At 42.6% G+C, this 27835-nt stretch overlaps 1 protein-coding gene across 16 annotated transcripts in view; it reads left to right on the top strand.

The window, feature by feature from the left end:
* Window positions 1–27835, top strand: part of PARN (poly(A)-specific ribonuclease) — a 207667-nt gene that overhangs the window by 40211 nt on the left and 139621 nt on the right. For all 16 annotated transcript variants that reach the window (XR_013412338.1, XR_013412339.1, XR_013412341.1 and 13 more), the window contains 5 exons: window positions 2583–2626; window positions 4140–4182; window positions 4488–4563; window positions 6610–6720; window positions 7981–8050. Coding sequence is in view for 12 of the 16 variants with exons in the window: in XM_077987107.1 (XP_077843233.1) it covers window positions 2583–2626; window positions 4140–4182; window positions 4488–4563; window positions 6610–6720; window positions 7981–8050 (344 nt within the window). In the remaining 4 variants the exon portion in view is untranslated. The remainder of the gene's footprint in view (window positions 1–2582; window positions 2627–4139; window positions 4183–4487; window positions 4564–6609; window positions 6721–7980; window positions 8051–27835) is intronic.

The following is a 27835-nucleotide window of genomic DNA, read 5'->3' as shown; positions in this document are numbered from 1 at the left end:
GCTGAAAATTCTAAATTAATCCCACACTCTTTGTTTTCTAGGCAGTTGAGTGTTTTTACCCCTGCATATCAGGCTTTTCTGTGATCCAGCCCAACCTTTCTGTGGAGTCTAATAACTTGTTTGTTACTCTCCTTTTTCCAAGACTGACTTATTTGTTCCCTAAGAGGTGCTTTGTTTAATTTCTTCCAACTTGAATTTTCTTTTGTTGTTCTCAGTGTTGTTCACAACTTTCCTTTAACTCTCCACAGTGCAGCTTTTGCCTCCTCCGTGAAGTTTTTGTTGCCTGCTACCTTGCCCAAGAGGTGATCTTTCCTTTCTCTGAACTCCCATAGAACATTGTACCTCTCTATGTTACGTAAATTTTGTCTTATATTATACAGCATAACCCCCTTCTAGGTGGTTAGCTCCTTGGACAAGGGGTGTAGCCATTTTGTTGTCTGTGTCTAAGTGCCTAACATAACACATTGCATGTAAGCAGTTAATGAATGTTAAGTGGAACGAAAGTGGTCTTTAATTAAATTCTGGTAGAAAGAGCAAGTGATTTGTTGTAGAGTAGTAAGTGGGTTAGGATACGCAGTTTTATCCCTCACTTTATTACTAAGGCTACCTGGGTAAGTTACTTAACTTCTTTATGTTCTGGCATTGCCAGAGAGAGAAAATGTTTTGTTTTGTTTTTTTCCATCTACCTTTAGAAGAAGTGATGAGAATAAATTAGAAAGCCTAATAAATTAGAAGGCTGGGTGTGGTGGTGCCTACCTGCTACTTGAGAGGCTGTTACAGGAGAATTGCTTGAGTCTGGGAGTTCAAGGCTAGTCTGGGCAACATAGTGAGACCCTGACTCAATAAAAAGGTAGAACTTTTACATGCACTGGTATCAAAATTTGCATTTAAAAGGACACTAAAGAATCCATATTTTGCAGTTGCCTTTTAGGGGAGAGTGTTTTCTTATGAACCATCTTGATATTTGAGCATGACCTTTTAGAAGACGCTGGTCTAGAACTGTGCTATATGTTGGCCCTGGAGGTAGCTGTAATTCTCCTTGTTCCTTGCTTGTAAAGCTTTCTAGTGGTATTGAGAGATTACAAATTACTACATTTTTTTGACTTTGCATTCAAACCGCCTATTCATACTTTGCCCATTAATTTAACTATAGCCATTGAAGCTTTTCAATGGTAAATATATCAAGCTAGCTAAATACAGTCTGTATTTACAGGCTTGAAAAGCTAATTGGAGCCGGGCGCGGTGGCTCACGCCTGTAATCCCAGCACTTTGGGAGGCCGAGGCGGGCGGGTCATGAGGTCAGGAGATCGAGACCATCCTGGCTAACACGGTGAAACCCCGTCTCTACTAAAAATACAAAAAATTAGCCGGGCGTGGTGGCAGCACCTGTAGTCCCAGCTACTCGGGAGGCTGAGGCAGGAGAATGGTGTGAACCCGGGAGGCGGAGCTTGCATTGAGCCGAGATTGCACCACTGCACTCCAGCCTGGGCGACAGAGCCAGACTCCATCTCAAAAAAAAAAAAAAAAAGCTAATTGGAAACAGCAGCTTCCTATGAGGCATGAATAACATTGAAGAGAAGTGTAGTTTACAAAGGGTCAGGAGTATGACTACTCAGTCTAGCATGGCAATTATGTATGTAAATGAGTTAATTCAAAATTAGAGGACTCTCATTTCAGCTATTAGTGCCTCTTGAGCAATTTTCTGGAGTTCAAACAGGAATCGTGTGTATTGAAAGGCCTGTGTTTCCAAGGCCATTTTTACTAACATTTCTTTTCTTTTTTTTTTGTTTTGTTTTGTTTTGTTTTTTTGAGACGGAGTCTCGCTCTGTCGCCCAGGCTGGAGTGCAGTGGCGCGATCTCGGCTCACTGCAAGCTCCGCCTCCTGGGTTTACGCCATTCTCCTGCCTCAGCCTCCTGAGTAGCTGGGACTACAGGCGCCTGCCACCGCGCCCGACTAATTTTTTGTATTTTTAGTAGAGACGTGGTTTCACCGTGGTCTCGATCTCCTGACCTTGTGATCCGCCCGCCTCGGCCTCCCAAAGTGCTGGGATTACAGGCGTGAGCCACCGTGCCCGGCCTTTTACTAACATTTCAAAGGTGATTTCAGGAAAGGTCTAAGCTAGTTTATAGTATGTCCATTTCCTGTATAAACCATTTAATTTTAATGACTCTGCTTGTCTCACTGTTATGATAAATTTGTGTGGTAGATCGCAGCCTGTTAGCTATTACTGGAAGTTTTCTGGATTTATTATAGGCCTCTCAAATATGTAGTTTTTAACATTTTATTGGAACCCTCCCACCCCTTCCCAATTTCAACTATTAAATGCTTAAATTTGTTGTTTTGGTTGTGCAGAAGTTAGTTATCAGGTTATATGGTTCCCAGTGAGTGAGGAAATTGGGAAGTTTTTTTTTTTTTTTTTTTTTTTTCAGTACTTGTTAACTAGAAACGGGTTTTGTGGTTTAGCTTAAGGGCTCCAACAGCTTGTTTGAGAAGACAGCTATGGAACTTGAGCTGTTTACATGTTTTTTAATACTGCAAGTGTATTAGGAAAATTGTAACAAGTCCTTCTCTTGTTCTTTAGGACTTAAGTGAGTTTAAAGAGATGACAACATGTGTTTTCCCCAGGTAAGCTTTCTTTGAGGATTTGTCTTTCATTTAAAAGAGTCAACTGGGCACAGTGGCTCACACCTATAATCCCACCCCTTTGGGAGACTGAGGTGGGAGGATCACTTGAGCCTAGGAGTTCAGAACCAGCCTGGGCAACATAGTGAAACCACATCTCTACAAAAAATAAAAAATTAGCTGGGTGTGGTGGGATATGTGTGGTCCAGCTACTCAGGAGGCTGAGGTGGGTAAATTGCTTGAACCCAGGAGGTCCAGGCTGCAGTGAGCCATAATAGTGCCACTGTACTCCAGCCTGGGTGACAGAGTGAAATCCTGTCTCAAAAAAAAAAAAAAAAAAAAGTCATTGTGACATACATACCCAATGCAAATAGGTATATAGTAATTTGTTAAAACCATTAGATCATGTTCATATAAGCCTGGAGCTTACTTAATAGCTGCAATGTTGTGATGGCTTGCTTTTTATAATTTATGATTGGTTTTGTTATCGAAAAATCACAGTTTGAACTGAGAGTGAAAGTAGACAGAGACTCCTTTTTTCTTATCCCTCATCTTGCTTTCTGAAGAACTGGTGAAGCCTCTTTGAGATGGCTCTTGTCTGTCTTGTGTGTAGGATGTACCTTGTAACTATTGAAGTGTCCAATTGAGAGTGTTCAAGAGTCAGTCAAGTACTGTCTGTCTGGCTAGAGATTTTTTTTTTTCATCCACTTCAAGTCGGTGCCTTTTCCTGTTGGTGTTTTCCACAGTTAGTATTTCACCCTTGTTCTGATAGGTCACATGTCACATATGTCTCAGACATCACAGGTCAGCCATGTGGAGCTTACAGAACAAGTGTTTGTGTTTTAGGACCTGTTTGAAGAGGGATAGGCATGGTGTTCGAGCAGTTTCTCTTTCAGCTGGGCTTATTTCTGTCTTGTTACCCACACTCTGTTCACATTTATATGAAAAAAAAATAGAGAAATAGAGTTTTTGTGTGGGTTTCTCCCCACCCTCCCCTTTTGGTATTTCTGATCTCTGAAATAGAATAAGAAATAAAAACAACAGCATGAAACTACTTATTGCAGATTTTGGCCCTCCAGAAGAATTTATAGTTTACAAACCTGAGGAGTAGGAGTAGATGGTAGCAGTTTGGGAATGGTAGACCGGCAGCAGTATTTGAACCACGTAAAACCATATGGGAGTATTTGACTCACCCTTGAGTTCACCGGGCTCTCTCAGGATCCAGGTGAATCTAGAACTTGTACTCCAAGTGTGGACTCTCCTGCAGTTGCTCAATGAAGTTGCTGATGATGGGACTGAGTACCTACTCCAATGTAGCAGGGATGCTGGTGCTAGGTTCAAAATGACTGATGTGTTTAATTCCTTTGTCTGTGTTTAAGTATTTTATGTATTAAATATTTTATGTTTTAAGTATGTATTTTATGTATTAAGTATTTTAAGTAGCTTACATGTGTGAGTAAAAGACATTTTAAACATTGTTACACATTTTGTTTACCTTGTTAAAAATTCTTTTTAGACTCTTGGATACTAAATTGATGGCCAGCACACAACCTTTTAAGGTATTATTCATTTGCTACTTTATAAAGTGATTGCATATTACTGAGTGAAATAAATGCCAGAACAATATTGCCTTCTGGCAGAAGGTTTGGAGGTATTTAATGCATCTGTAAAGATCTTCATTCATTTGGTTATACTTTGTATATTATAAAAATTAAACTAGCTGCTTCTCTTTCACATTGGAAAAAAACGAACACGAGGCAGTACTAGATGCTGCCTTTTCTTTGGGGGGGGGGGTTAGTGAATCTCTTTAATATATTGTACTTAGATGATGAAATCTCATAATTCTTTGCTTCCTGGTTTGCAGGATATCATTAACAACACATCCCTTGCGGAATTGGAAAAGCGTTTAAAAGAGATACCTTTCAGCCCTCCTAAAGTTGGTGAGAATATTAAACAAACCTGAAACCTTCCAAACTCTTGGTAATAATTATTGATGTATATTGTAGAAGAAAAGCAGAATGGCTCTGGAAACCGTATTGTTCATTTATAGATTTTGGCTGAATTCACTTGGACATGTCTTGTGTAGAATTACTGTTTTTTGAATAAAGATGGTCTTTTAATTCCATATCTATTTTATGTTAATGGAGTTGAATAGCCATTCTTTGAGAATTTTAACAATGAAAGCTTCAAGGCTTTTATTTCCTAATGTATTGAATTCTCCTAAAACTTGATGTGCCCTTCTATTCTTTCATACATTATTTAAGTAGAGACAAAGAGCTAGTGATTAATCACCAGGGGTAGAGTAAAAAATATATTTTCCGTCTCAGAAAAGCCCAACAACTGGATTTACAGATGAGATTAAGGCAAGTCCCCACCCTGCCTCCTTTTCAGCTGGTTTCAGAGTGGAAACAGGAGCACTGAGGAAAACCAGAAGTAGGGAGATGAGATGGTGGTGTTTTGCCACCTCTAGCCACCAGCAAGGTGTGTGGAGAGCCTTCCAGGTGCTACTTCCTTGGTCCCTGTTAACCTGATTGTGCTGCTGATACGGTGATTAGCAAGCCATTACCTATAGCCTGAATAATAAAGACATGGATAATAGGACTAATGGTTTAGAAATTGATAATGCAAAGTATTAAAGCAGCCAAGATTACAGTTATTTGCCTCTTTCTGGGTAATAGTCCAAGAAAGGAATTAAGAAAAGTGGTGGTGGGGCCATTGGGGGAGAAAACCTAGACCTTTTCTATAACAATATAATGGAAATAATTGATTTTGGAAGGAACGTGTCTCCGTTGATGATGGAGCGGAAGATATTACTTAGGTGGCTACCATGTGAAAAGGCTTTTTTTTAAAGGCATCAAGTCTAATATTTAATACGGAGTTAAAGAATTCTTACTTAAAGAGCATTGTATTGACATAAAAACAGTTACAGTCTTTTCATTGTTAATTTCCATTTATGCTTTTTATTTCTGTGTTGTAGTAACCTTCATTTCCAGAATGGTTCTAGGATATAATTATTTATGAGTTAAAGTTTTATCTTATTTTTTCCATATGAAATAGTGGCATCTGGTACAAAATTCAGTCTAAAGCAGGTCATTCCTCTTAGAGTTTATCTGGTCACATCTGTATTTATCAGTGTCACAAAAGAACCATATTATATATAAAGTGGTCTTTGCTGTAAAGTGGCTCCATGATCCAAGGCCAGCATTATAGCAAGTTCAATTTATTTTTGGAGTTGGTTATGCTGTCACCTTTTGATCTCTAAGCTTAGGAACATAGTAGAGGATAGTAGTGAGTTGGAGCTGTCGATATTGAATTGCAGTCTTCTGTTTTTTGGGGGGAGGGTTACCTCAGGTATTGATAGATAACAGTTTTTGAGCACTTGCTGTGTACCAAGCACTAGGTAAGAGTTTAACTTATACTATCTCATCTGATCCTAACAATAACCTTTTGAAGAAGATTTGATTATCATCTCCATTTTACAAAACTGGAAGCTTAGAGATGAAGTGACTTGCCCAACGTCATACAGCAAATAAGTGGCGGAGCAGAGGTTCGAACTCAGTGTGACTCCAGAGCCTGTGCTCTTAATCTTTACTCTGAATCGTCTGTTGTGTCCTGATGTGACCATCTTGTATAAGGGAAGAATATCCTTTTCATGGCCTTAGAAAGCAAGCAAAAGAGGAATAATTGTCCTAGAGCGAGTTATGGATGATCATAAATAGCACCCACCAGTGTGGGATGAGAAAGCCCACAGCTGAGTCCTTCGTAATGTAACTGAGGCGTTTCTGCATCCTAGATCAAAATCCTCCTTTTCAGTGACTCTGTTATCTTATATTTTAAGGTCTCGTATGGAGAGAATTAAGAAACAGATAGCTTTTTTTCTGCCTATTTAGGATATTTCTCTAGCATATACTAATGCAATTTGGATTGGTAGGGCAGTGTGCTTACTAGTCTTTGTTTTGAGGAAAACTTTTTCCTTTTTTTCTTAGAAAGTGCCGAAGGTTTTCCAAGTTATGACACAGCCTCTGAACAACTCCACGAGGCAGGCTACGATGCCTACATCACAGGGCTGTGCTTCATCTCCATGGCCAATTACCTAGGTACGCATTGCATGTGTTTCAGTCAAACACGCAGTGATCTAGGGTGGATCTTACCTGTCTCCTGGCTTAGGCTGCTGTAATAAATTACCGTAGACTGTGGGGCTTAAGCAACAGGCATTTATTTCTCATATTCTGGAGGCTGGGAAGTCCGAGACCCAGTTGCCAGCAGACCTAGTGTCTGGTGAGAGCCCATTTCCTGGTTTGCAGATGGCTGCCTTCTTATGTCCTTACATGGTGGAGAGTCGAGAGAGCAGAAGCTGTGCCAACTCTTCTTTAAGAGTCAGGGTCTCACTCTGTCACCCAGGCTGGAAGTACAGTGATACAATTGTAGCTTACTGCAACCCTGAACTCCTGGGCTCAAGAGATCCTCCCACCTTAGCCTCCCAAGTAGCCAGGATTACAGGTGTGCATCACCATGTCCGGCTAACTTTTTAATTTTTTTATAGAGACAGGGACTTGCTATGTTAACCAGGCTGGTCTAGAATTTCTGGGCTCAAGTGATCTTCCTACCTCAGCCTCCCAAAGTGCTGGAATTACAGGCTTGAGCCACTACACCCGGCCTCCTGACCCTTCTTATAAGGGCAGTAATTCTCTCATGACCTAATCACTTCCCAAAGGTTTCACTTCCAAACACCATCATATTGGGGATTAGGCTTCAACATATGAATTTTAGGGGGACACAAACATCGAACCTATAGCACTACCATTTCCTTGGGATCCACTCATCCAGTTAGAAGTGGGAGGGTTTTGAGGTAGGAGTGGGAGGAGATGAGGGGAGGGGGAAATCTGCAAGAAAAACCACTGACACTTCCTGTGGTACAATACTTGGTCCATAAGAACATCTTTCACAGGCCAGGTGCGGCGGCTCATGCCTGTAATCCCAGCACTTTGGGAAGCTGAGGTGGGTGGATCACCTGAGGTTAGGAGTTTGAGACCAGCGTGACCAATGTGGAGAAACCCTGTCTTCACTAAAAATACAAAATTAGCCAGGCATGGTGGCGCGTATCTGTAATCCTTGGTACTCAGGAGGCTGAGGCAGGAGAATCACTTGAACCCGGGAGGCGGAAGTTGCAGTGAGCCGAGATCACGCCATTGCACTCCAGCCTGGGCAACGAGTGAAACTCCGACTCAAAAAAAAAAAAGAGAATACCTCTCACCTTTGTTGAACCATGCTGTTAATTTAAATCTGTTTTGGTCTGAACTTTCAGGCGTTGTCTATGTGACTATGAATAATAATGCCTCTCTTCTTTTCTTCATTAGGTTCTTTTCTCAGCCCTCCAAAAATTCATGTGTCTGCCAGATCAAAACTCATCGAACCTTTTTTTAACAAGTAAGTAATCAGAGAGTTCCAGTTCCCAAGTTCTGTCATTGTCGAACAGCCTCATATTTTGGGATGTCAGTTTGGAGTTATTGGGAGCTATAGCACATTTTTAGATAAAATATTTTTCATCTCGAGTGACTCAGATGTTTTTTGAAAGTAGAAATTGACCTTTTGGGGAACAAATGTATTAAAAATACAGGCTTAAAAAAAAAAGAGAGAACATTGCTAGATGTACTGCATCTCTTCCAAGGAAAAGAACTGGTAGTTCTGGCATTTAAATTTCCTATGAGGGACTGGGCGCGGTGGCTCACGCCTGTAATCCCAGCACTTTGGGAGGTTGAGGTGGGCAGATCACTTGAGGTCAGGAGTTCGAGGCCAACCTGGCCATATGGTGAAACCTCGTCTCTATTAAAAATACAAAAATTAGCCAGGTGTGGTGGCGAGTGCCTGTAATCCCAGCTACTTGGGAAGCTGAGGTGGGAGAATTGCTTCAACCCGGGAGGCAGAGGTTACAGTGAGCTGAGATTGCGCCACTGCACTCCAGCCTGGGCAACAGAGCAAAACTCTGTCTCAAAAAAAAAAAAAAAATTTCCTATGAAGTAGATGTTTATGTATGGTGCCACCCAACCCCTAACAAATTTGACAGGTGAGATGATTATTTATGCTTGCATTATTATCTGATTGAATAATATTGTGTCTAAGAAGGTGTTGGTTCTATAAATGGTTTTTAAGAAATCCGCGAAGTTTTGGCCTGGGCGCTGTGGCTCATGCCTGTAATCCCAGGAGTTTGGGAGGCCGAGGTTCGCGGATCACTTGAGGCCAGGAATTTGAGACCAGCCTGGCCAATGTGGTGAAACCCTGTCTCTACTGAAAATACAAAAACTAGCTGGGTATGGTGGCAGGCACCTGTAATCCCAGCTACTTGGGAGGCTGAGGCAGGACAATAGATTGAACCCAGGAGGCAGAAGTTGCAGTGAACCATGATCGCACCACTGCACTCCTGCCTTGGGTGACAGAGTGAGACCCCATCTCAAAAAGAAAAAAAAAAAAAAAGGAATCCGTGAAGTTTTGATTGCGATTACATCCTGAGCCCTCATCTGAATGGACTTAATGAAGTAAAGGCTTGCTCTTGTATCCTCATTGTTGTAAGCAGTTAGAGTGATTAAACAATCTCAAGGTTGTTACTTCAAAGTGTGTTTTGTGCTTGCTTAGCAAAGCTGAGACTGAAGTTAAGGATGTGATCCTTGAGCAGACTACAGTTTGGTTCTGTGCCAGAACCCTAAAGCATCATCTTTCCCTGAGCTCTAAGGCAGGGTTTGTTCTAGAGGTTCTGCACAAGCCAGACACAGAACAAGGCAGCCCATGACTATCAGCAACACCAAAAGAAATCACTATTTCAGTGTTGTGTTGGTTACATCATTTCCTTACATTCTGTGCAGTTGTTAACAGTCCTATCATTGCTTTGCTGGGTGAGAATACTGTACTGTCTCCTTCAGATGACTGTATAAATGCTTGTGCTTAGGTGGCGTGCTGCAGACACCCATGTCAGTTCTAAACATCTGGATTCCTGAGGTGCTGAGTTGTTGTCTGAGTTTGTGAATTTTATCATATTATGCCTTCTAATTTTTTTAAAATCTTTTTTCTTGTTTTCTGTGAAAGTTCAGAGATAAATGTATATGTCTTTCATATACATTGAACTCAGTAACAGTATAGTGTATATTGGAAATTAAGGCGAATTTTTCTGTGTGGAAAATTAATTCTGCTAACCACAAGTCCTTGCTGTTTCTAGTTCCTTAAGAGTAAAACATGATTTTCTTAGCTCTTTTATTTTTGGGGCCAGTGTTTGTCTTTGGAAATGTAGCCTATGCCATAGATCATGGAACCCACAGGTGATGTTAAATATAGTTTTTTGGTTTTTTTTTTTTTGAGATGGAGTCTCACTGTGTCACCCAGGCTGGAGTGTGGAGTGCAGTGGCACAATCTCAGCTCACTGCAATATCTGCCCCCTGGGTTCAAGCAATCCTGCCGCAGCCTCTGGAGTAGCTGGAACTACAGGCATATACTACCACACCTGGCTAATTTTTATATTTTTAGTAGAGATGGGGTTTCACCATTCTGAATAGGCTGCTCTCGAACTCCCTACCTCAGGTTATCTGTCTGCCTCAGCCTCCCAAAGTGCTGGGATTACAGGTGTGAACCACTGTGGCCAGCTAAATATAGGTCTGATTATGATTGTTCCTTACGTTTTTATGTACTTGATGTTAAAGTCATTGTTCTGCAGCATTTTTCAACTGAGAGATGTTGACTCATTTGTATTATTATTATCATTATTATTATTATTATTTTGAGGCAGGGTCTTGCTCTTTTGCCCAGGCTGGAGCACAGTGGCATGATCTCAGCTCACTGCAGCCTCCACCTCCTGAGCTCAAGTGATCCTTCCACCTCAGTCTCCTGAGTAGTCATTTGTAAATATTTACACAGTGTAAATATTAAAACAGTGATCCTGCTTCTCCACTAAGGTCAGCTCCTTATAAAATCAGATGTTGGATGCAAACTGGGTTAGATGTGGGCTGCATCTAGTTTATCAGTCATGTGTGTGACCAACATTCAGAGCAATCAAAATAAACTTTGATTTAAAAACTTAGCTGGCTGGGTATGGTGGCTCACGCCTGTAATCCCAGCACTTTAGGAGACCAAGGCGGGCAGATCACTTGAGGTCAGGAGTTCGAGACTAGCCTGGCCAGCATGGTGAAACCCAGTCTGTACTAAAAGTACAAAAATTAGCCTGTATTCCCAGCTACTTGGGAGGCTGAGGCAGGAGAATCGCTTGAAACCAGGAGGCGGAAGCTGCAGTGAGCCAAGATCACACCACTACACTCCAGCCTGGGCAACAGAGTGAGACTCCCTCTCAAAAAAAAGGAAAAAAAATGCTAACTGAGACTTTCTGTATTTGTTGATCAATCTAATATTGCTAATACTGTGCAGGACTATTACCAAAAAGAACTAGACAGTAAATACATAGCTTTATTTTAAATTGGGAAATCTGTCCATTCAGAATTTTTTTGCCAAAACCTAGATGCATACCAAGAATAGCTGAATAGGAGGTGGGATTCGGGAATCCTTCTGTGATTTTTTGATCTATTTTTTTCCAATCTGTAAAGGAAGACTATTTCTTCATCACTGAAGGAAAAATATTCCTGCGAGATTTGAAATAAAATAAGAACTGTTTTTATTACTCTTTTTTTTTTTTTTTTTTTTTTTTTTTGTGAGACAGAGTCTCACTCTGTCACCCAGGCTGTAGTGCAGTGGTGCGATCTCAGCTCACTGCAACCTCCACCTCCTAGGTTCAGGTGATTCTTCTGCCTCAGCCTCCTGAGTAGCTGGGACTACAGGCTTGCACCACCACACCCTGCTAATTTTTGTATTTTTAGTAGAGACAGGGTTTCACCATGTTGGCGAGGCTGGTCTCAAACTCCTGACCTCAGGTGATCCACCTGCCTCGGCCTCCCAAAGTGCTGAGATTACAGGTGTGAGCCACCATACTTGGCCTGTTTTTATTATTATTTATTGGAATAACTTGGTTAAGTATAGGCATTCATTCTTAACCCACTTAGAAAGCGGGTTTTATGGCCAGATGCATTGGCCCATGTCTGTAATTCCAGCACTTTGGGAGGCCGAGGTGGGCGGATCACCTGAGGTCAGGAGTTCGAGACCAGCCTGGCCAACATGGCGAAACCCAGTCTGTACTAAAAATTCAAAAATTAGCTGGGCATGGTGACGGTGTCTGTATTCCCAGCTACTGGGGAGGCTGAGGCAGGAGAATTGCTTGAACCCAGGAGGCAGAGGTTGCAGTGAGCCGAGATCATGCCACTGCATTCCATCCTGGGCAACAAGAGTGAGACTCCATCTCAAAAATAAATACATAAGCAAGTAAGTAAGTAAAGTGAGTTTTCTGGACCGGGTGCAGTGACTCATGCCTGTAATCCCACTACTTTGGGAAGGTGAGAGAGGAGGGTTGCTTGAGCCCAGGAGTTTGAGAGCAGCCTGGACAATGTGGCAAAACCCCATCTCTACAAAAAATACAAAAATTAGCTGGATGTCGGGGGTGTACACACATGTAGTCCCAGCTACTCGGGAGGCCGAGGCAGGAGGATCACTTGAGTCTGGGAACAGGAGACCAAAAAGAAAAAAGGAAAAACAATTGCTTCTTTTGACATCTCTTTCTGTGTTAATATTGACCTTGTTTTTACTTACTTGCAGGTGATTTAGGATATTCAACCTTGCTTTTTGTCATTTTTCATGGTTACCCTTGTAGGAAAACATTCGGTAGTTGCCCCCAACATTATCTCAAGCTGATGATTTTAGAAAAATATGCAAGATTTTCTGAAGATTAATTTATTTTGACACCACACTTTTCTAAATGTAACCTTTACCAAACATGCATACTCATAACATAAATTTGGGTGGACATTAAATTGCCCACATATACAAATCATATATTATTTTGCTCTCACTAGACTTAACATTTAAAAAGTAAACCTCGAGGGGAAGTAAACTTCACTTATTTCTGCGTTATTCTAAATTAACATTTAGTAGCATCAGTTATGCCATTTTGGGAAGCTTTATCAAGTCAACTATTGAGGAAATCCTGAGAACACTGTTGCTTAATCAGTATGCAAAGACTGAATGTGATATGAGGTGTTTTTATAAGCCATACTGGTCTAGAAGAATGTCCAATGAGGGTTTTGTGTGGTGCCATTTTGTCTTTTTCATGGCCTGGGCACCTCCCATAGTCCTCTTTGCTTTTTTGGAATCAGGAGGAAAGTCATGAGAGAATTGAGCCTTGGAAATGAGGATTACGCCACTGCTAATGACAGCCTGTGTGGAATACACTCTTTGTTTATATTGGAGGCTCTCTCGTCAGGAAATGATTTACGTCCTTTTATAACCTTGGTCAGTTTTAATCAATGCATTGAAAACCAGATTTAATGTTAAGATCCTTTGGTCAAATCCAGATCTAAAATCTAAGAGCTGAAAATACTCTCTGCTTTTGCTTTTTATTGTACAACAGAAAGCACAAAACCAGACATTTGCCTTATGTTTTGTTAACTGTCTTTGGTTTTGTCAAGACACCTTGACCCTTTTATGAAGGTTTTTGGGAAGGTTGTTTTCTGTTTACCTCAGTTCTTAGAAAGAGAAAGAATGAGCGGGTCTCTTTTGGCTATTTTCAGTAAGCAGTGGAATGTGTTAAGATGAACTAGATGCCTGCAGTTTACTCTACAGGACTGCTGCCTTGTTTTGAATCTGAACAGGGTTCCCCTGGAAATCTAGGCCTTCCTGGAATGACACTGCTTTATGGTCTTTCTGAGCTACCGATGAGACAAGGAATGATATGCTCTTAGACAAATGTTTTTTCCTGTGTAAAATGGGGATAAAACAATTCATCTTCTGTATTGGTCCATTTTCATGCTGCTAATAAAGACATACCTGAGACAGGGCAATTTACAAAATAAATAGGTTTATTGGACTTACAGTTTCATGTGGTTGGGGAGACCTCACAGTCATGGCAGAAGGTGAAAGCCACGTCTCAGATGGCAGCAGACAAAAGAGGAGAGCTCGTGCAGGGAAACTCCCATTTTTAAAACCATCAGATCTTGTGAGATTCATTCACTATCACGAGAACAGTGCAGGAAAGACCTGCCCCATAATTCTGTCACCTCCCATTGGGTTCCTCCCACAACATGTGGGAATTGTGGGAGTTAAAATTCAGGATGATATTTGGGTGGGTACACAGCCAAACCATATAATTCCACCCTCGGCCCCTCTCAAATCTCATGTCCTCACAATTCAAAACCAATCATGCCTTCCCAACAGCCCTTCGAAGTCTTTTTTCAGTATTAACTTACAAGTCCATAGTCCAAACTCTCATTTGAGTCAAGGTAAGTCTCCCTTCCACCTATGAGCCTGTAAAATCACAAGCAAGTTAGTTACTTCCTAGATACAATGGGGGTACAGGCCAGGGATAAATACAGCCATTCCAAATGGGAGTCATTGGCTACAGGCCCTTATTACCTGTGTGATCTTGGGCAAGTTACACAAGTCTGAAATCCATCAGGGCAGTCAAATCTTAAAGCCCCAAAATGATCTCCTTTGACTCCATGTCTCACGTTCAGGTTACGCTGATGCAGGAGGCAAGTTCCCATGGTCTTGGGCAGCTCTGCTCCTGTGGCTTTGCAGGGGTACAACCTCCCTCCCAGCTCCTTTCATGTGCTGGTGTTGAGTGTCTGTGGCTTTTCCAGACGCATGGTGCAAACTGTTGGTGGATCTACCATTCTGGGGTCTGAAGGACAGTGGCCCTCTTATTACAGCTCCACTAGGTGGTACCCCAGTAGGGACTCTGTGTGGGGGCTCTGACCCTACATTTCCCTTCCTCACTGCCCTAGCAGAAGTTCTCCATGAGGGCCCGCACCTGCAGTAGACTTCTTTCTGGGCATCCACGCATTTCCATACATCTGAAATCTAGGTAGAGGTCCCCAAACCTCAATTCTTGACTTCTGTGTGCCTGCAGGCTCAGTGCTGCATGGAAGCTGCCAAGGCCTGGGGCTTCCACCCTCTGAAGCAACATCCTGAGCTGTACCTTGGCCACTTTTAGTCATGGCTGGAGCAGCTGGGAGGCAGGGCACCAAGCCCCTGGACTGCATACAGCAGAGGGTGCCTGGACCTGGCCCATGAAACCATTTTTTCCTCCTAAACTTCCGGGCCTGTGATGGGAGGGCCTGCCTTGAAGACCTCTGACATGCCCGGGAGACATTTTCCCCATTGTCTTTGGCTGCTCGTTCCTTATGCAAATTTCTGCAGCCAGCTTAATTTCTCCTCAGAAAATGGGATTTTCTTTTCTTTTCTTTTTTTTTTGAGACGGAGTCTCGCTCTGTTGCCCAGGCTGGAGTGCAATGTGAAATCTCGGCTCACTGCAACCTCCGTCTCCTGGGTTGAAGTGATTCTCCTGCCTCAGCCTCCTGAGTAGCTGGGATTACAGGCATGTGCCACCACGCATGGCTAATTTTTATATTTTTAGTAGAGATGGGATTTCACCATGTCAGTCAGGCTGGTCTTGAACTCCTGACTTCGTGATCTGCCCACCTTGGCTTCCCAAAGTTCTGGGACTACAGGCATGAGCCACCACGCCCAGCCGGGATTTTCTTTTCTATCACATTGTCAGGTTGCAAATTTTCCAAACTTTTATGTTCTGCTTCCCTCATAAAACTGAATGCCTTTAACAGCGCTCAAGTCACTTCTTGAATGCTTTCCTGCTTAGAAATTTCTAATGCCAGATACCCTAAATTATTTCTCTCAAGCTCAAATTCTACAAATCTCTAGGGCAAGGGCAAAATGCTGCCAGTTTCTGCTAAAACATAACGAGTCACCTTTGCTCCAGTTCCCAACAAGTTCCTCATCTCCATCTGAGACCACCTCAACCTGGATTTCATTGTCCATATCATTATCAGCATTTTGATCAAAGCCATTCACGAAGTCTCTAGGGAGTTCCAAACTTTCCCACATTTTTCTTTCTTCTTGTGAGCCCTCCAAACTGTTCTGGCCTCTGCCTGTTACCCAGTTTCAAAGTCACTTCCACATTTTTTGGTAGCTTTTCAGCAGCGCCCCCTCCCAGTACCAGTTTCCATTTTCATGCTGCTGATAAAGACATAGCTGAGACTGGGCAATTTACCAAAGAAAGAGGTTTATTGGACTTATAGTTCCATGTGGCTGAGGAGGCCTCACAATCGTGGTGGAAGGTAAAAAGCACATCTCACATGGCAGCAGACAAGAGAGCTTGTGCAGGGCACCTCCTGTTTTTAAAACCATCAGATCTCTTGAGACTCATTCACTATCAAAAGAACAGTGCAGGAAAGACCCACCCTGTAATTCAATAACCTCTCATCACGTTCCTCCCACAACATGTGGGAATTGTGAGAGTTACAATTCAAGATAAGATTTGAATGGGGACACAGCCAAACCATATCCTCTTCCGTGGAGGTTATAAGGGTTGTGTGAGATGTGAAAGGACTTGGATAGTTCCTAGAACTTAGTAAGTGCTCAGCATATATTCTTTTCCTTTTCTTGAAATATAAGGGATGCGGAGAGGATTGGGCAGATACTGGTCAAAGGACACAACATTTCAGTTAGCAGGAATAAATTCAAGAGATCTGTTATACAGCATGGTGACTGTAGTTACTAACAGTGTATTGTAAACTTGAAAATTACCAGGAGAGTGGGTTTTAAGTGTTTTCACTGCAAAAAGTGAGTATGTGAGGTAATGGATATGTTAGCCTGATTTAGTCATCTTACAATGCATGTATATTTCAGAACATGTTGTACACATGAATATATACAATTTTTAGTTGTTAATTAAAAATAAATAAATAAGGATGGGCATGGTGGCTCATGCCTGTAATCCTAGCACTTTGGGAGGCCAAGGGAGGTGGATCGCTTGAGGCCAGGAGTTGAGACCAGGCAGGGGAACATAGTGAGACTCTATCTCTTAAAAAAAATTAGCTGAGGATAGTGGCACATGTCTGTATTCCCAGCTACTCAGGAGGCTGAGGTAAGAGGATTGCTTGAGCCCAGGAGGTTGAGGCTGCAGTGATCCGTGGTTGCAGCACTGCATTCCAGCCTGGCGACAGAGCAAAACCCTGTCTCAAAAAAAAATAAAAAATAAAATAAAAAATATAAGAAGACCTAACATGATAGGAGATTCAATAAAGGTAGAGGTGGTAGCAGAATGTGTTTTATGTTTTAGTTCAATGAAAAAGAAACTTCGTTAGCTTGTGGACATAAAATTGGAGTGTAGTAGCAACAATTGTGAAGTGTTTACTTTTGCTTGTACATACTCTTTAGTGTTTGCCTGTGAGAAATCAGATGACGATTGTGTCACATTGGTATGTAATAGAAGCAAGATGGCTTTGATTTGGAGCATTTTTTAAAGTTTTGTTTTTCAAGTGAATATAACGCAGCAGTGTATGGAGGGTTGAATAGGTATACATAACAGCTGTATGTACAGAGGGGAGAGGAAGGAACCTATGGTGCCTGAAATAAAAGCACACCAGTGGTTTCCCTTTTTCTCCATAGAAAGCAATTGCATGCTGGTAGCAAATTGGGTTTTTCTTGTAATATGCACGTGCTTGACATTTAACATCAGAGAGATTTTAAACTGAAGAATTAAAGATTTCTTCCCAGTGTCAACTTATTTTGGGTGACAAAAAAAAAAAAGAAAAGATTTCTTCCCAGCCCTCTCACCAGTAATGGACAGAGCAAGACTTTATTTGCTACTTACTACCACAACTGCCATTCGTGCCCAGCAGCACAGCATGCAGGGTCGCAGTGGGTTCTTAAGGGACCCCGTGTGTCCAGCTGTCTCCCTGGAGGGTGCTGCCTGATCACCTGCAAGGAAGCCCTCGCTTAACCTTCTGCTGTCCGGCCTGTCCCTCCCTCATACAGAGGAGCTGTGTATTAAATTGAGTCTTACAGTAATTCCACCTCCCTCCTCCATGGGACTTCCAGCTTCCCAACATAAACACGAGTTTTAACATAGCTTTACTGTTGGTAAGCGCATAGCTCTCAGTGTCACAACACTCCACAGGATTCGTTTCCATTTGAATTTAAATATTTAAAAAGCCATTTGATTGATTTCTCCCGAAGAATTTGCTTCACTTCAGGATCTCATGGAGCGTACGTAGTATAGTACAGTTGAATCCCAGCTCTGCTCCTTATTACCTGTGTGATCTTGGGCAAGTTACTCACCCTCTCTTTACCTCAGCTTCCTCATCTGTAAATTGAGAATATTAGAACCTGTTTGATAGGGTTGTTGTGAGGATGAAATAAGAGTGTGTGTGTAAAATGCACAGTGCCTGGTACATGGTAGGCCTCAGTTAACTTGTCACTGCTGTCACTGCTGTGGTGACATAGTTTGAGATGCTTCTCTGATTAGATGTGGGGAACAGAAGGAGTGCTGTTTTATTTTCACAGAAGATGCTGTATGATGCACTGTGTACATCCAGTAAACAGGACTTTGTTTTGAATTATTGAGGCTTGACCAGAAAGCAGAGGAGACCCCCCCCAAAAAAAACCTACATGTAACTAAATAATATGCAGGGAGAAGATTGAATACGTTATTGTTTTTTGTTTCTCCCCTTTGAATCATATGGTTAGTTCTTACTCTTAGTTGTATATTGTGTTTTCAGTTTTAGACTTTTTTTTTTTTTTGAGTTGGAGTCTTGCTCTGTTGCCCAGGCTGGAGTGCAGTGGTGCAATCTTGGCTCACTGCAATCTCTGCCTCTGCCTCCTGATAGCTAGGATTACAGGTGCTCACCACCGCTCCTAGCTAATTTGTATATTTTTGGTAGAGATGGGCTTTCACTAAGTTGGCTAGGCTGGTCTTGAACTCCTGACCTCAAGTGAATTGCCCACCTTGGCCTCCCAAAGTGTTGGAATTACAGGTGTGAGCCACCGCGCATGGCCCTGTTTTAGACTTTTATTGGGAAAATGAAGTAAACAAATACATCTTCTAAGTGAACTATTAGAAGCTGTTTCTTTCCTTTCTTAAATTTTAACTTTAATTCTTCTCTTTTTCTTTCACTTGAGACAGAGTCTTGCTCTGTCCCCCAGGCTGGAGTGCAGAGACACCATCATGGCTCACTGCACCCTCAACCTTCTGGGCATAAGTGATCCTCCTGCCTCAGCCTCCCATGTAGCTACCAAAGGTGCATGCCACCATGCCTGGCTAATTTTTTTTTTTTTTGATAGAGATGGGGGCCTCATTATGTTGCCCTTGCTGGTCTTGACCTCCTGGGCTCAAGTGATCGTCCTACCTCAGCCTCCCAAAGTGCTAGGATTACAGGCATGAGCCACGCTGCCCAGCCTCTTCCCTTTTTCTTTTTTCTTTTCTTTTCTTTTTTTTTTTTTTTTGAGACAGTCTCACTTTGTCGCCCAAGCTGGAGTGCAGTGGCACGATCTTGGCTCACTGCAACCTCCAACTCCCAGGTTCAAGTGATCCTCCGGCCTCAGCCTCTCAAGTAGCTGGGACTGCAAGTACACACCACCATGCCTGGCTGATTTTTGTACTTTTAGTAGAGACAGGGTTTCACCATGTTGGACAGGCTGGTCTCGAACTCTTGACCTCATGATCCGCCCACCTCTGTCTCCCAAAGTGGTGGGATTACAGGCGTGAGCCACAGTGCCCAGCCCTCTTTCCTTTTTCTTTACTTTTTTTTTTTCTGAGACAGAGTCTCGCTCTGCCACCCAAGCTAGAGTGCAGTAATGTGATATTGCCTCCCAGATTCAAGCAATTCTCTGCCCCAGCCTCCCGAGTAGCTGGGATTACAGGCATGTGCCACCACACCCTTCTGATTTTTGTATTTTCAGTAGAGACGGGATTCCACCATGTTGGCCAGGCTGGTCTTGAACTCCTGACCTCATGATCCGCTTGCCTCAGCCTGTCAAAGTGCTAGGATTACAGGTGTGAGCCATCGCACCTGGCCTCCTCTTTCCTATTTCAAAACCACTTTTTTGAGATATAAATTCACATGCCGTATAGTTTACTTATTTAAAGTATATAGTTCAGTGGTTTTTGGGATATTACATTATTAATTTTTTTTAATTTGGTAAAATATACAACAACTTTTGCCATTTAACCATTTAAAAGGTACAGTTTGATGGCATTAATTACATTCACAATATTGTTCAACCGTAGCCACTGTTTCCAGAACTTTTTCATCACTCCAAACAGAAACTCTGTAACCAGCAAGCCAGTAACACCCTATCTTCTCCCTCTCCTCAGCTCCTGGTTACCTCTAATCTGCTTTGAATTTGTCCTTTTGTGAGTTGTTTCTTTTTGAGCAACTCATTGCTTCACTGACATTTTAATTTATTAAAACAATGATATTTTGCATCACCTGGAGCACTTTTCTTTTGTAATTGTATTATTGCCTTATGTTTAGATCACACCTTGGGCACATAAACTTTAAGATACATAGATGTGTATCTGTGCAACATCTCAGCTAGGGTGGCTTATACATAAGGCAGCAGGAGTATCAGGGAAAGAGCTGAGGCTTCAGGGTGGGTCAGTTGGGTTGATGCCACCGGGTGGGAGATCTGTCTTGCCAAAGCTAGGTTTCTCCGTCTGTCAACTGGAGATCATAATCTCCACCTGGTTGGGCAGCAGCACTGATAAGGCTGCTTAGTGTTGGATGTGGCACGTAGTAGGTATGCAGAGAGGGTGGTTGTTACTGTGCCTTACACTGCAGTGAACTTGAAGAAAATAATGGAAATCTTATTTCTCATTTCATTTCTTTTTTTTAATTCTTATTTTTTTTTAAAAAAATATATATTTTTTGAGACAGAGTCTCCCTCTATCGCCCAGGCTGGAGTGCAGTGGCATGATCTTGGCTCACTGCAACCTCCACCTCTGAGGCTCTAGCAATTCTGATGTCTCAACCTCCTGAGTAGCTGGGATTACAGACTTATGCCACCATATCCGGCAAATTTTTGTATTTTTAGTAGAGACAGGGTTTAACCATGTTAGCCAGACTGGTCTCGATCTCTTGGCCTCAAGTGATCTGCCCACCTCAGCCTCTCAAAGTGTTGGGTTTACAGATGTGAGCCACTACTCCCAGCATTTTTTTTTTTTTAATTTTTTTTTTTTGAGATGGAGTCTTGCTCTGTTGCCAGGCTGGAGTGCAGTGGTGCGATCTCGGCTCACTGCAACCTCCGCCTCCCAGGTTCAAGCGATTCCCCTGTCTCAGCCTCCTGAGTAGCTGGGACTACAGGCACGTGCCACTATGCCCTGCTAATTTTTTGTATTTTTAGTAGAGACAGGTTTCACCATGTTGGCCAGGATGGTCTCGATCTCCGCCCACCTCAGCCTCCCAAAGTGCTGGGATTACAGGCATGAGCCAGCACTCCCGGCCAGCACCCGGCATTTTTTTAAATTATTTTTTTGAGACAGAGTCTGGCTCTGTCACCCAGGCTGGAGTGCAGTGGAGCAAACATGGCTCACTGCATCCTGGGCCCAAGGGATCCTCCTGCCCCACCCTCCAAGTAGCAGGGAGTACGGCTGCATGGTACCACACCCAGCTATTTTTTAAGTTTTTCGTAGAGATGGGGTCTCGCCATGTTGACTGGTCTTGAACTTCTGGACCCAAGAGATACTCCCGTCTCGGCCTCCCACGGTGCTGGGTAGTTTTTCATTTTATGAAAGGGTGATGGTGGAGAAACACAGCAGGCGGTGTGTTCTGAGCTGAGGACCCTTGAGTGACAGTCTCTCTGTGTTGATAGAGGCAAAGTGGCCCACATACATGATGCTAATAAAAACTTTTTAATAATGGCAGTTTAGATATCTTACTAAGAAAACACTTTATACCTGTCTTTGCATCTTAATTTTAAAGGTCTTGCTGCGAAGTTGGGTTGTAAGTGAGAAGAAAATACCTGCCCTGTGTGTTATTTGCACTAATTTGTGTTGAGCCTCCTGACGCTGGTGAGGCTGATTTGTGAGGCCGTAGGGTCGAGAACACAGCCTCCTCCATTTGTCTGCCTGTGCCGGGCACATCCCTTCTCATCCCTTTCCCAGAAGCCCCTGGCGATGCCAGAACCGAGGTCAGGGAAGGCAGGAAGGAGGCCACTTATAGCATTGGTGATCATAGGCCCCTTTCTTATTGGCTGGCTTTCCCAAGAACTTGGTAGTACTTATTCTTTAATTTTGTATTAAAATGCTTACATAAAGGAGTAATAAATCTTTTAAAATATGATATCCTCTGCCCCATAGCTTTTATCAAAAATGGGTCTGGATCCTGGAATAGGGAGCACAGTTTATCATAAACTGGCTGCATGTGAACAGTGGTGTATTTGTTGATGCTACTCTTTAATCATAAAGAGCCCAGGAAATAGGTCTTTTAAAAAAAATGGAGTCCCCATTTTCAACCTCTTCTGGATTATGTAAATTTTGGAGTCAGGTGCCATGGAGGAGTAAAATTACAATACTGCAGATGCTTCGAGCCGCCTCCCAGAATCCAGAAGACTTGAAGCCAGTTTTTCCCTAGTTCACAAAATATATTTTCCCCGATACACAAGATGCATTTTTTCTTCCTCACATACTTTAACCAAACCCATTTATTTTGCCTCAAAGTCTTGTTTATTTTGTTTTTGGCTCCCCAAGTTACCATGATAAAAAGAATCTCCATGAATTGGCTTGGTTTGATTACCCTCAAAGTTTAATACACTCACTGATTTTCACAAAGGCAAAAGACAGGGCACATTAAATTACTGTGAAGCCTTGAGTCTGGTTTTTTAGGACTGGAAACAAGTGCTACTTCGAGGAAGGGACTGCTTGCCTCAAGTTGATACTGCCTTATCTAATTTCTGCCTTGTAATCTTTTTTTTTTTTTTTTTTTTTTTTTTTTTTTTTTTTTTGAGACGGAGTCTCGCTCTGTCACCCAGGCTGGAGTGCAGTGGCCAGATCTCAGCTCACTGCAAGCTCCGCCTCCCGGGTTCACGCCATTCTCCTGCCTCAGCCTCCCGAGTAGCTGGGACTACAGGCGCCCGCCACCTCACCCGGCTAGTTTTTTGTATTTTTTAGTAGAGACGGGGTTTCACCGTGTTAGCCAGGATGGTCTCGATCTCCTGACCTCGTGATCCGCCCGTCTCGGCCTCCCAAAGTGCTGGGATTACAGGCGTGAGCCACCGCGCCCGGCCAACCTTGTAATCTTGATTGTCACTTCTGTGGCAGCATCAAAAGGCTGCTTTTTAAAGAAACCTTACAGGCCACCCACCCAGCAACCTGTACTTGGTATGCTAGCCCTGCAGCACTACAGGGGCAGTCCATGTGCTCAGCTGAGCTGTTCTTGTGCTTGCTCTGGTTACTTTAAAGTACATTTCTCTCTGGCTTAATAACTTGTTATTATTATAATTTAAAAAGTAACTTGTTGAGGTAGAAGGAAATCAGTCAACCCTTGGATGTATATTTAAGCAGCTTGCCTCCTCTGTAATAGGGTATTGGATTAGTGTTCTGTGGCTGCTGTAACAAGTTACTACAAGCTTGGTGGCTTAAAATACCAAGTGTTTTAGGTGAATACATCTCTCATGGTTCTGGAGGCCAGAAGTTTCAAATCAAGTCATCAGCATTGCCGAGCTCCCTCCAGAGGCTCTGGGGAAGAGTCCGTCCTTTGCCTCCTCTGACTTCCAGTGGCTGCTGGCATTCCTTGGCATCCCTCTGCTTAGGGCCACATCACACCAGTCTCTGTCCCCATGGTCACATTGCCTCCTCCTCCTCCTCTGTGTGTGTGTGTCCTGTCTCTGCCTCTCATGAAGACATGTGTGATGGCAGTGAGGCCCCACTTGTACAATCCCAGATAATCTCATCTCAGGGTCCTTAATATAATAACATCTACTAAGATTCCTTTTCCAACTAAGGCAGCACTCAGAGGTTCCAGGGAGTAGAAAGTGTACATATCTTTTTGGAGGCCACCATTCAGCCCACTGTAGGCATGTTAGTAGTAAAGTCAGCAGTCTTAGCTATTTCCAGTTTTGCATTGGTCCTGGCTAGGAGCAAGTGGGCAATAGTTATTTCCAAGACTGTTTAGCACTTAATTTGCAGTGTTCAAGGATTAGCAGTATACTCTAAGAAACTTGGGCTACCTATCAAATAGCTTATCCTTTGAACACCTTCCACTATGCACAGTATGTCACCTGCATTGACTATTTTTTCTAAAGGCAGTCTTCACAGGTAGGGGAAAATGTGCCCATTTTAAAGCCGAGACATCTGCCTAGGGCCCCGGGAGTGGCAGTCAAGGATCATCAAGCTTGTGCTCCACTCAGAAGGGATTCTTCCTCCATAGCACACAGTCTCTATAAGGGACAATGCTATAGTTGGTTGCATATCTTTTTAAGAGACAATGTTAGTCTCTTTGAAAGAGGATTTCCTTTTCTCTTAATGTTTGGCCTGAGCACAGTCTCTAAAAGATGTTGACTTAGACCATTGGATTGTGTGGGGCTTGTTTCCTCTGACACTTTACAGTGTGTTGTTTTATAGGCCCTGCAGGCATTGCCTTTGTATAATGCTTAATTTAATGTTTTTAGTTGATGTAATTTGATATGCTTCATTTGATGGAGACTGTTGAAATGAGCTGCTGGTTTTGTTTTTTTCTTCCTTTTCTTTTGCCTTTGTTTTAGTGTTGTATGTATCTAAGAAAGGACATGAGTTGGCTTCAGGACAAATGTTGAGTAACGCTCTGTTTGTCAAAACAGCAAGCAGCTAGATTGAAAACTGTATTCCCCCCACCTGAGTGAAATTAAAATAACTGATGCCACTGTCACTCTCATCTAGCCAGTGGTTACCCTTATTTTACACAGGAGCTTTAGTGAGCAAAATAAATGAGCTTATTTTGTGACAGATGTCTGCATGCTTCCTACCCTGGATGATAAAATTAGTTTTTTATAGCACATAAATATGTATAATGATGAGCCTTGCATACGGGTTCTTATGAAGTGCTTTTACTTCTGCGCCCTAAAGGAAATACCAAGACCATTTGCAAGTACAGTAGAGCTGCCAGTCGGTAAAGGTTTCAATTTCTCTTTAGAAGGCTTGGGACTTGGGGTGAGCCGCAAATTAATTCTGTGCTTAAATTGTGTTGAGATGAGATTCTATTCAACATTTCTGTATCCCAGTCTAGTGGTAGGAGAGGGGTACAATTTTATTTGGAAATCTCTTTTTTAAGAAATCGGAAGTGTAGTCTTGATGGAAGCAGAAAGCAGATGGACACAAATGCAAATTTTCACTCAGGGAGTGAAAATACTGAGTTCTTAGGAGGAAGGATAAAGAGTTTGGGGGCTTGAGGTTTTTCCTTTTGCTAGGAAGAGAGACCAGAATAAACTCTGTTCTTCTTTATTAAGACATGTCATGACGTTAGAAGTCTGTCTAGATCATCCAGTCCTGTGTATGCATCATTATGCAAACTAAGCCCCTGTGTCCATACACCTCTGAGGCGTCTCCTCACCCTGAGATGCTGATTCACTCGTTTTCCTGATGGTGATCACGGTGTGTGGGACCAGGTGTGCCTGGCAAGCCCCATGCCCAGGTAGCAGCTTGCTTTGCACTGCAGTCATGGGAAGGTTGTCCTTTTGATCTCTGGCCACATGGCTCTCTTCACTGCCTGTTGTTCCTGTTGCCTTGAAAATTCGCTGTACCCAAAGCTCTTCCTCAGACAGCAACCTCATTTTTTGTACCAGCTCTGTGCCATGACGCAAAGCCATAATTTAATCAGCCCTTCGAGTATTATAAAAAAATGTTTCTGGAATGTTGTATCCCAAGCACTTGCTTCTCTTATATACACAAGGGCTTTGACTAGTGGTTTAGGACGAAAACCCTTGACCCTAGCTGCTCCCGCTGGGACTGCAGGCTTACCATTTCACAGGGAGGCTGTGGAGACAGCTCAGGTTAAAAGGCACGCGGAGAAAGGGCCTGTGTGTGTAGGGCAGATAGTGGGAAGCTTAGGGTCTGCCCCCGTGGTGGCCAAGGGCAAGTAGCTGAACTTGGAAAAATCTGCCTCCCATTCTCAGTACAGGGGGACCCATAACTTCCAGATAGGAGAGGAGCAACTGAGGCTGAACAGGCCATGATAAATGTGATTTTAGTTAGGAATTTTTGTACTTAATTTTTTTTTTTCTTTTTAAAACACAAAAATCCCACTGATAATTCCTCAGCCCAGAAGAAAAAAAGCTGTCCTCTTAGTTTCCTGGTAGTTTGTGTTCTGTGTCTATTTCATTTACTAATTGAGATCAATGTTCTTCATTTACAGATTGAGATTATACTAGTTATATAATTGTATAACTTAAAAAAAAAAAAAAGCCAGGTGCGGTGGTGTGCACCTGTCGTTCCAGCCATTTATGAGGCTGAGGTGGGAGGATCACTTGAGACCAAGAGTTTGAGTCTAGCTGGGGCAACATAGACCCTGTCTCAATTTAAAAGATACGTATTTAACCTGCATGTCCTGCACATGTATCCCATAACTTAAAATATTTTTAAAAGAATTATATATATACACACACTCACACACGATAAGGAATTTTCAAACATATTAAAACTCATGGTCAGTGTCACGTAGACAGGCTTCAGTGGCCTACCAGCCAGATCTGTCGTGGTTTACTCACAACCTTCCTTCGTGGTTGGAGCTCTTGTCAGTACATGCATGCCTTGCGCTGCACTGGCTCCAACACTGGGTGTGACCATTTTTTGCTAACTGTTTCTTAAAGTGGTCACCTGTCTGATTCATGCTCCTCCTCTGCCATCAGTTTTAGGACTGGAAAACCTGCTGCCTCAGGAGCAAAACTAAGTATTTCCTTTCCTTTGTGAATCAAATCTGTGATTTTATAGATTTGGTAATGTAGAATTTGAAGGAACTATAATGATCTTTTCAGTTCCCTGAGGTTTGAGTCTCCATCCAAAGTATTCCTGAATCAGCTTTAGGACTGCTTGCGTGTATTGTTGAATATCATACTTTGTTTTCTTGAGCATAGCTGCATAAAATGGGTTAATAGCAGCATTGTTTTGCAACCCATTTATATTCACCGGACTACTAGGGAATGACTTAGATAAGCCACAGTCCAAGGCAAGCCACTGTGTCATCATAGAATAACCTTTGATCTTTATGTGCTTGTACTTACATAATCTGTGTCTGAAGCTTTGTGGTAAGGGTGGAGGATTTTGATAATGTTAGAGGTGTCTGATTCTTTTGTATTGTGTGTGTTACTCCCTCAAGTGTTTGCTAATCTTTAGTTCTGCATTGGTGGCTAAAGCTTAATTTGTGGCCAATTCACAGAAACGGGTTAGACTTTTGCTAATGAGTTACCAAGAGAATAGTTTAATTTTTTTTTTTTTTTGATTGTCTTGAAAACAAGAATAGCAGCTGTCAGCAGTAATTTCGCCCAGTTTATCTCTTGCAGAGAACCTAGTCTCATGCTACAATTCGACCTCCTAGTTTCAAGGAGTGGTAGAAGGCTTATGTTACTGCCTTCTGGATTTTGAGGTAGTCCTTGGTATTTAATAGTTTTATGTTTTTCTTTTGTTTATTCATAGTTTCTTTTTTCTTTTTTTTTATCTTTTCGAGACAGAGTCCTGCTCTGACCCCCAGGCTGGAGTGCAGTGGCTCAATCTTGGCTCACTGCAACCTCCGCCTCCCAGGCTCAAGGGTTCCTCCTGCCCTAGCCTCCCAAGTAGCTCGGGCTACAGGCACATGCCACCACACCCGGCTAATTTTCTGTATTTCTTTGTAGCAGTGGGGTTCATCATGTTGCCCAGGCTGGTTTCAAACTCCTGAGCTCCAGCTATCTGCCTGCCTTGGCCTCCCCAGGTGTTTGGATTATAGGCATGAGCCACTGTGCTTGGCAGTTTTTTCTTTTTTAAAATTTTATGTGTCAAAGTTTTGTGTTTTTCTTTTCTTTTCTTTTTTTGAGATGGAGTCTTGCTCTGTTCCCCAGGCTGGAATGCAATGGCACAATCTCAGCTCACTGCAACCGCTGCCTCCCAAGTTTAAGCAATTCTCCTGCCTCAGCCTCCCGAGTAGCTGGGATTACAGGCATGTGCCACCACACCTGGCTAATTTTTGTATTTTTAGTAGAGACGGGGTTTTGGCATGTTGGCCAGGCCGGTCTCGAACTCTTGACCTCCATTGATCCACCTGCCTCGGCCTCCCAAAGTGCTGGGATTATAGGCGTGAGCCACTGTGACCGGCTAGTTTTGTGTTTTTCTAA

The sequence above is a fragment of the Macaca mulatta genome, chromosome 20 (assembly GCF_049350105.2).
Source record: "Macaca mulatta isolate MMU2019108-1 chromosome 20, T2T-MMU8v2.0, whole genome shotgun sequence".
Lineage (NCBI taxonomy): Eukaryota > Metazoa > Chordata > Mammalia > Primates > Cercopithecidae > Macaca > Macaca mulatta.
Note: the sequence above shows the minus strand (reverse complement) of the source record. Positions and strands in the feature narration are given on the sequence as shown.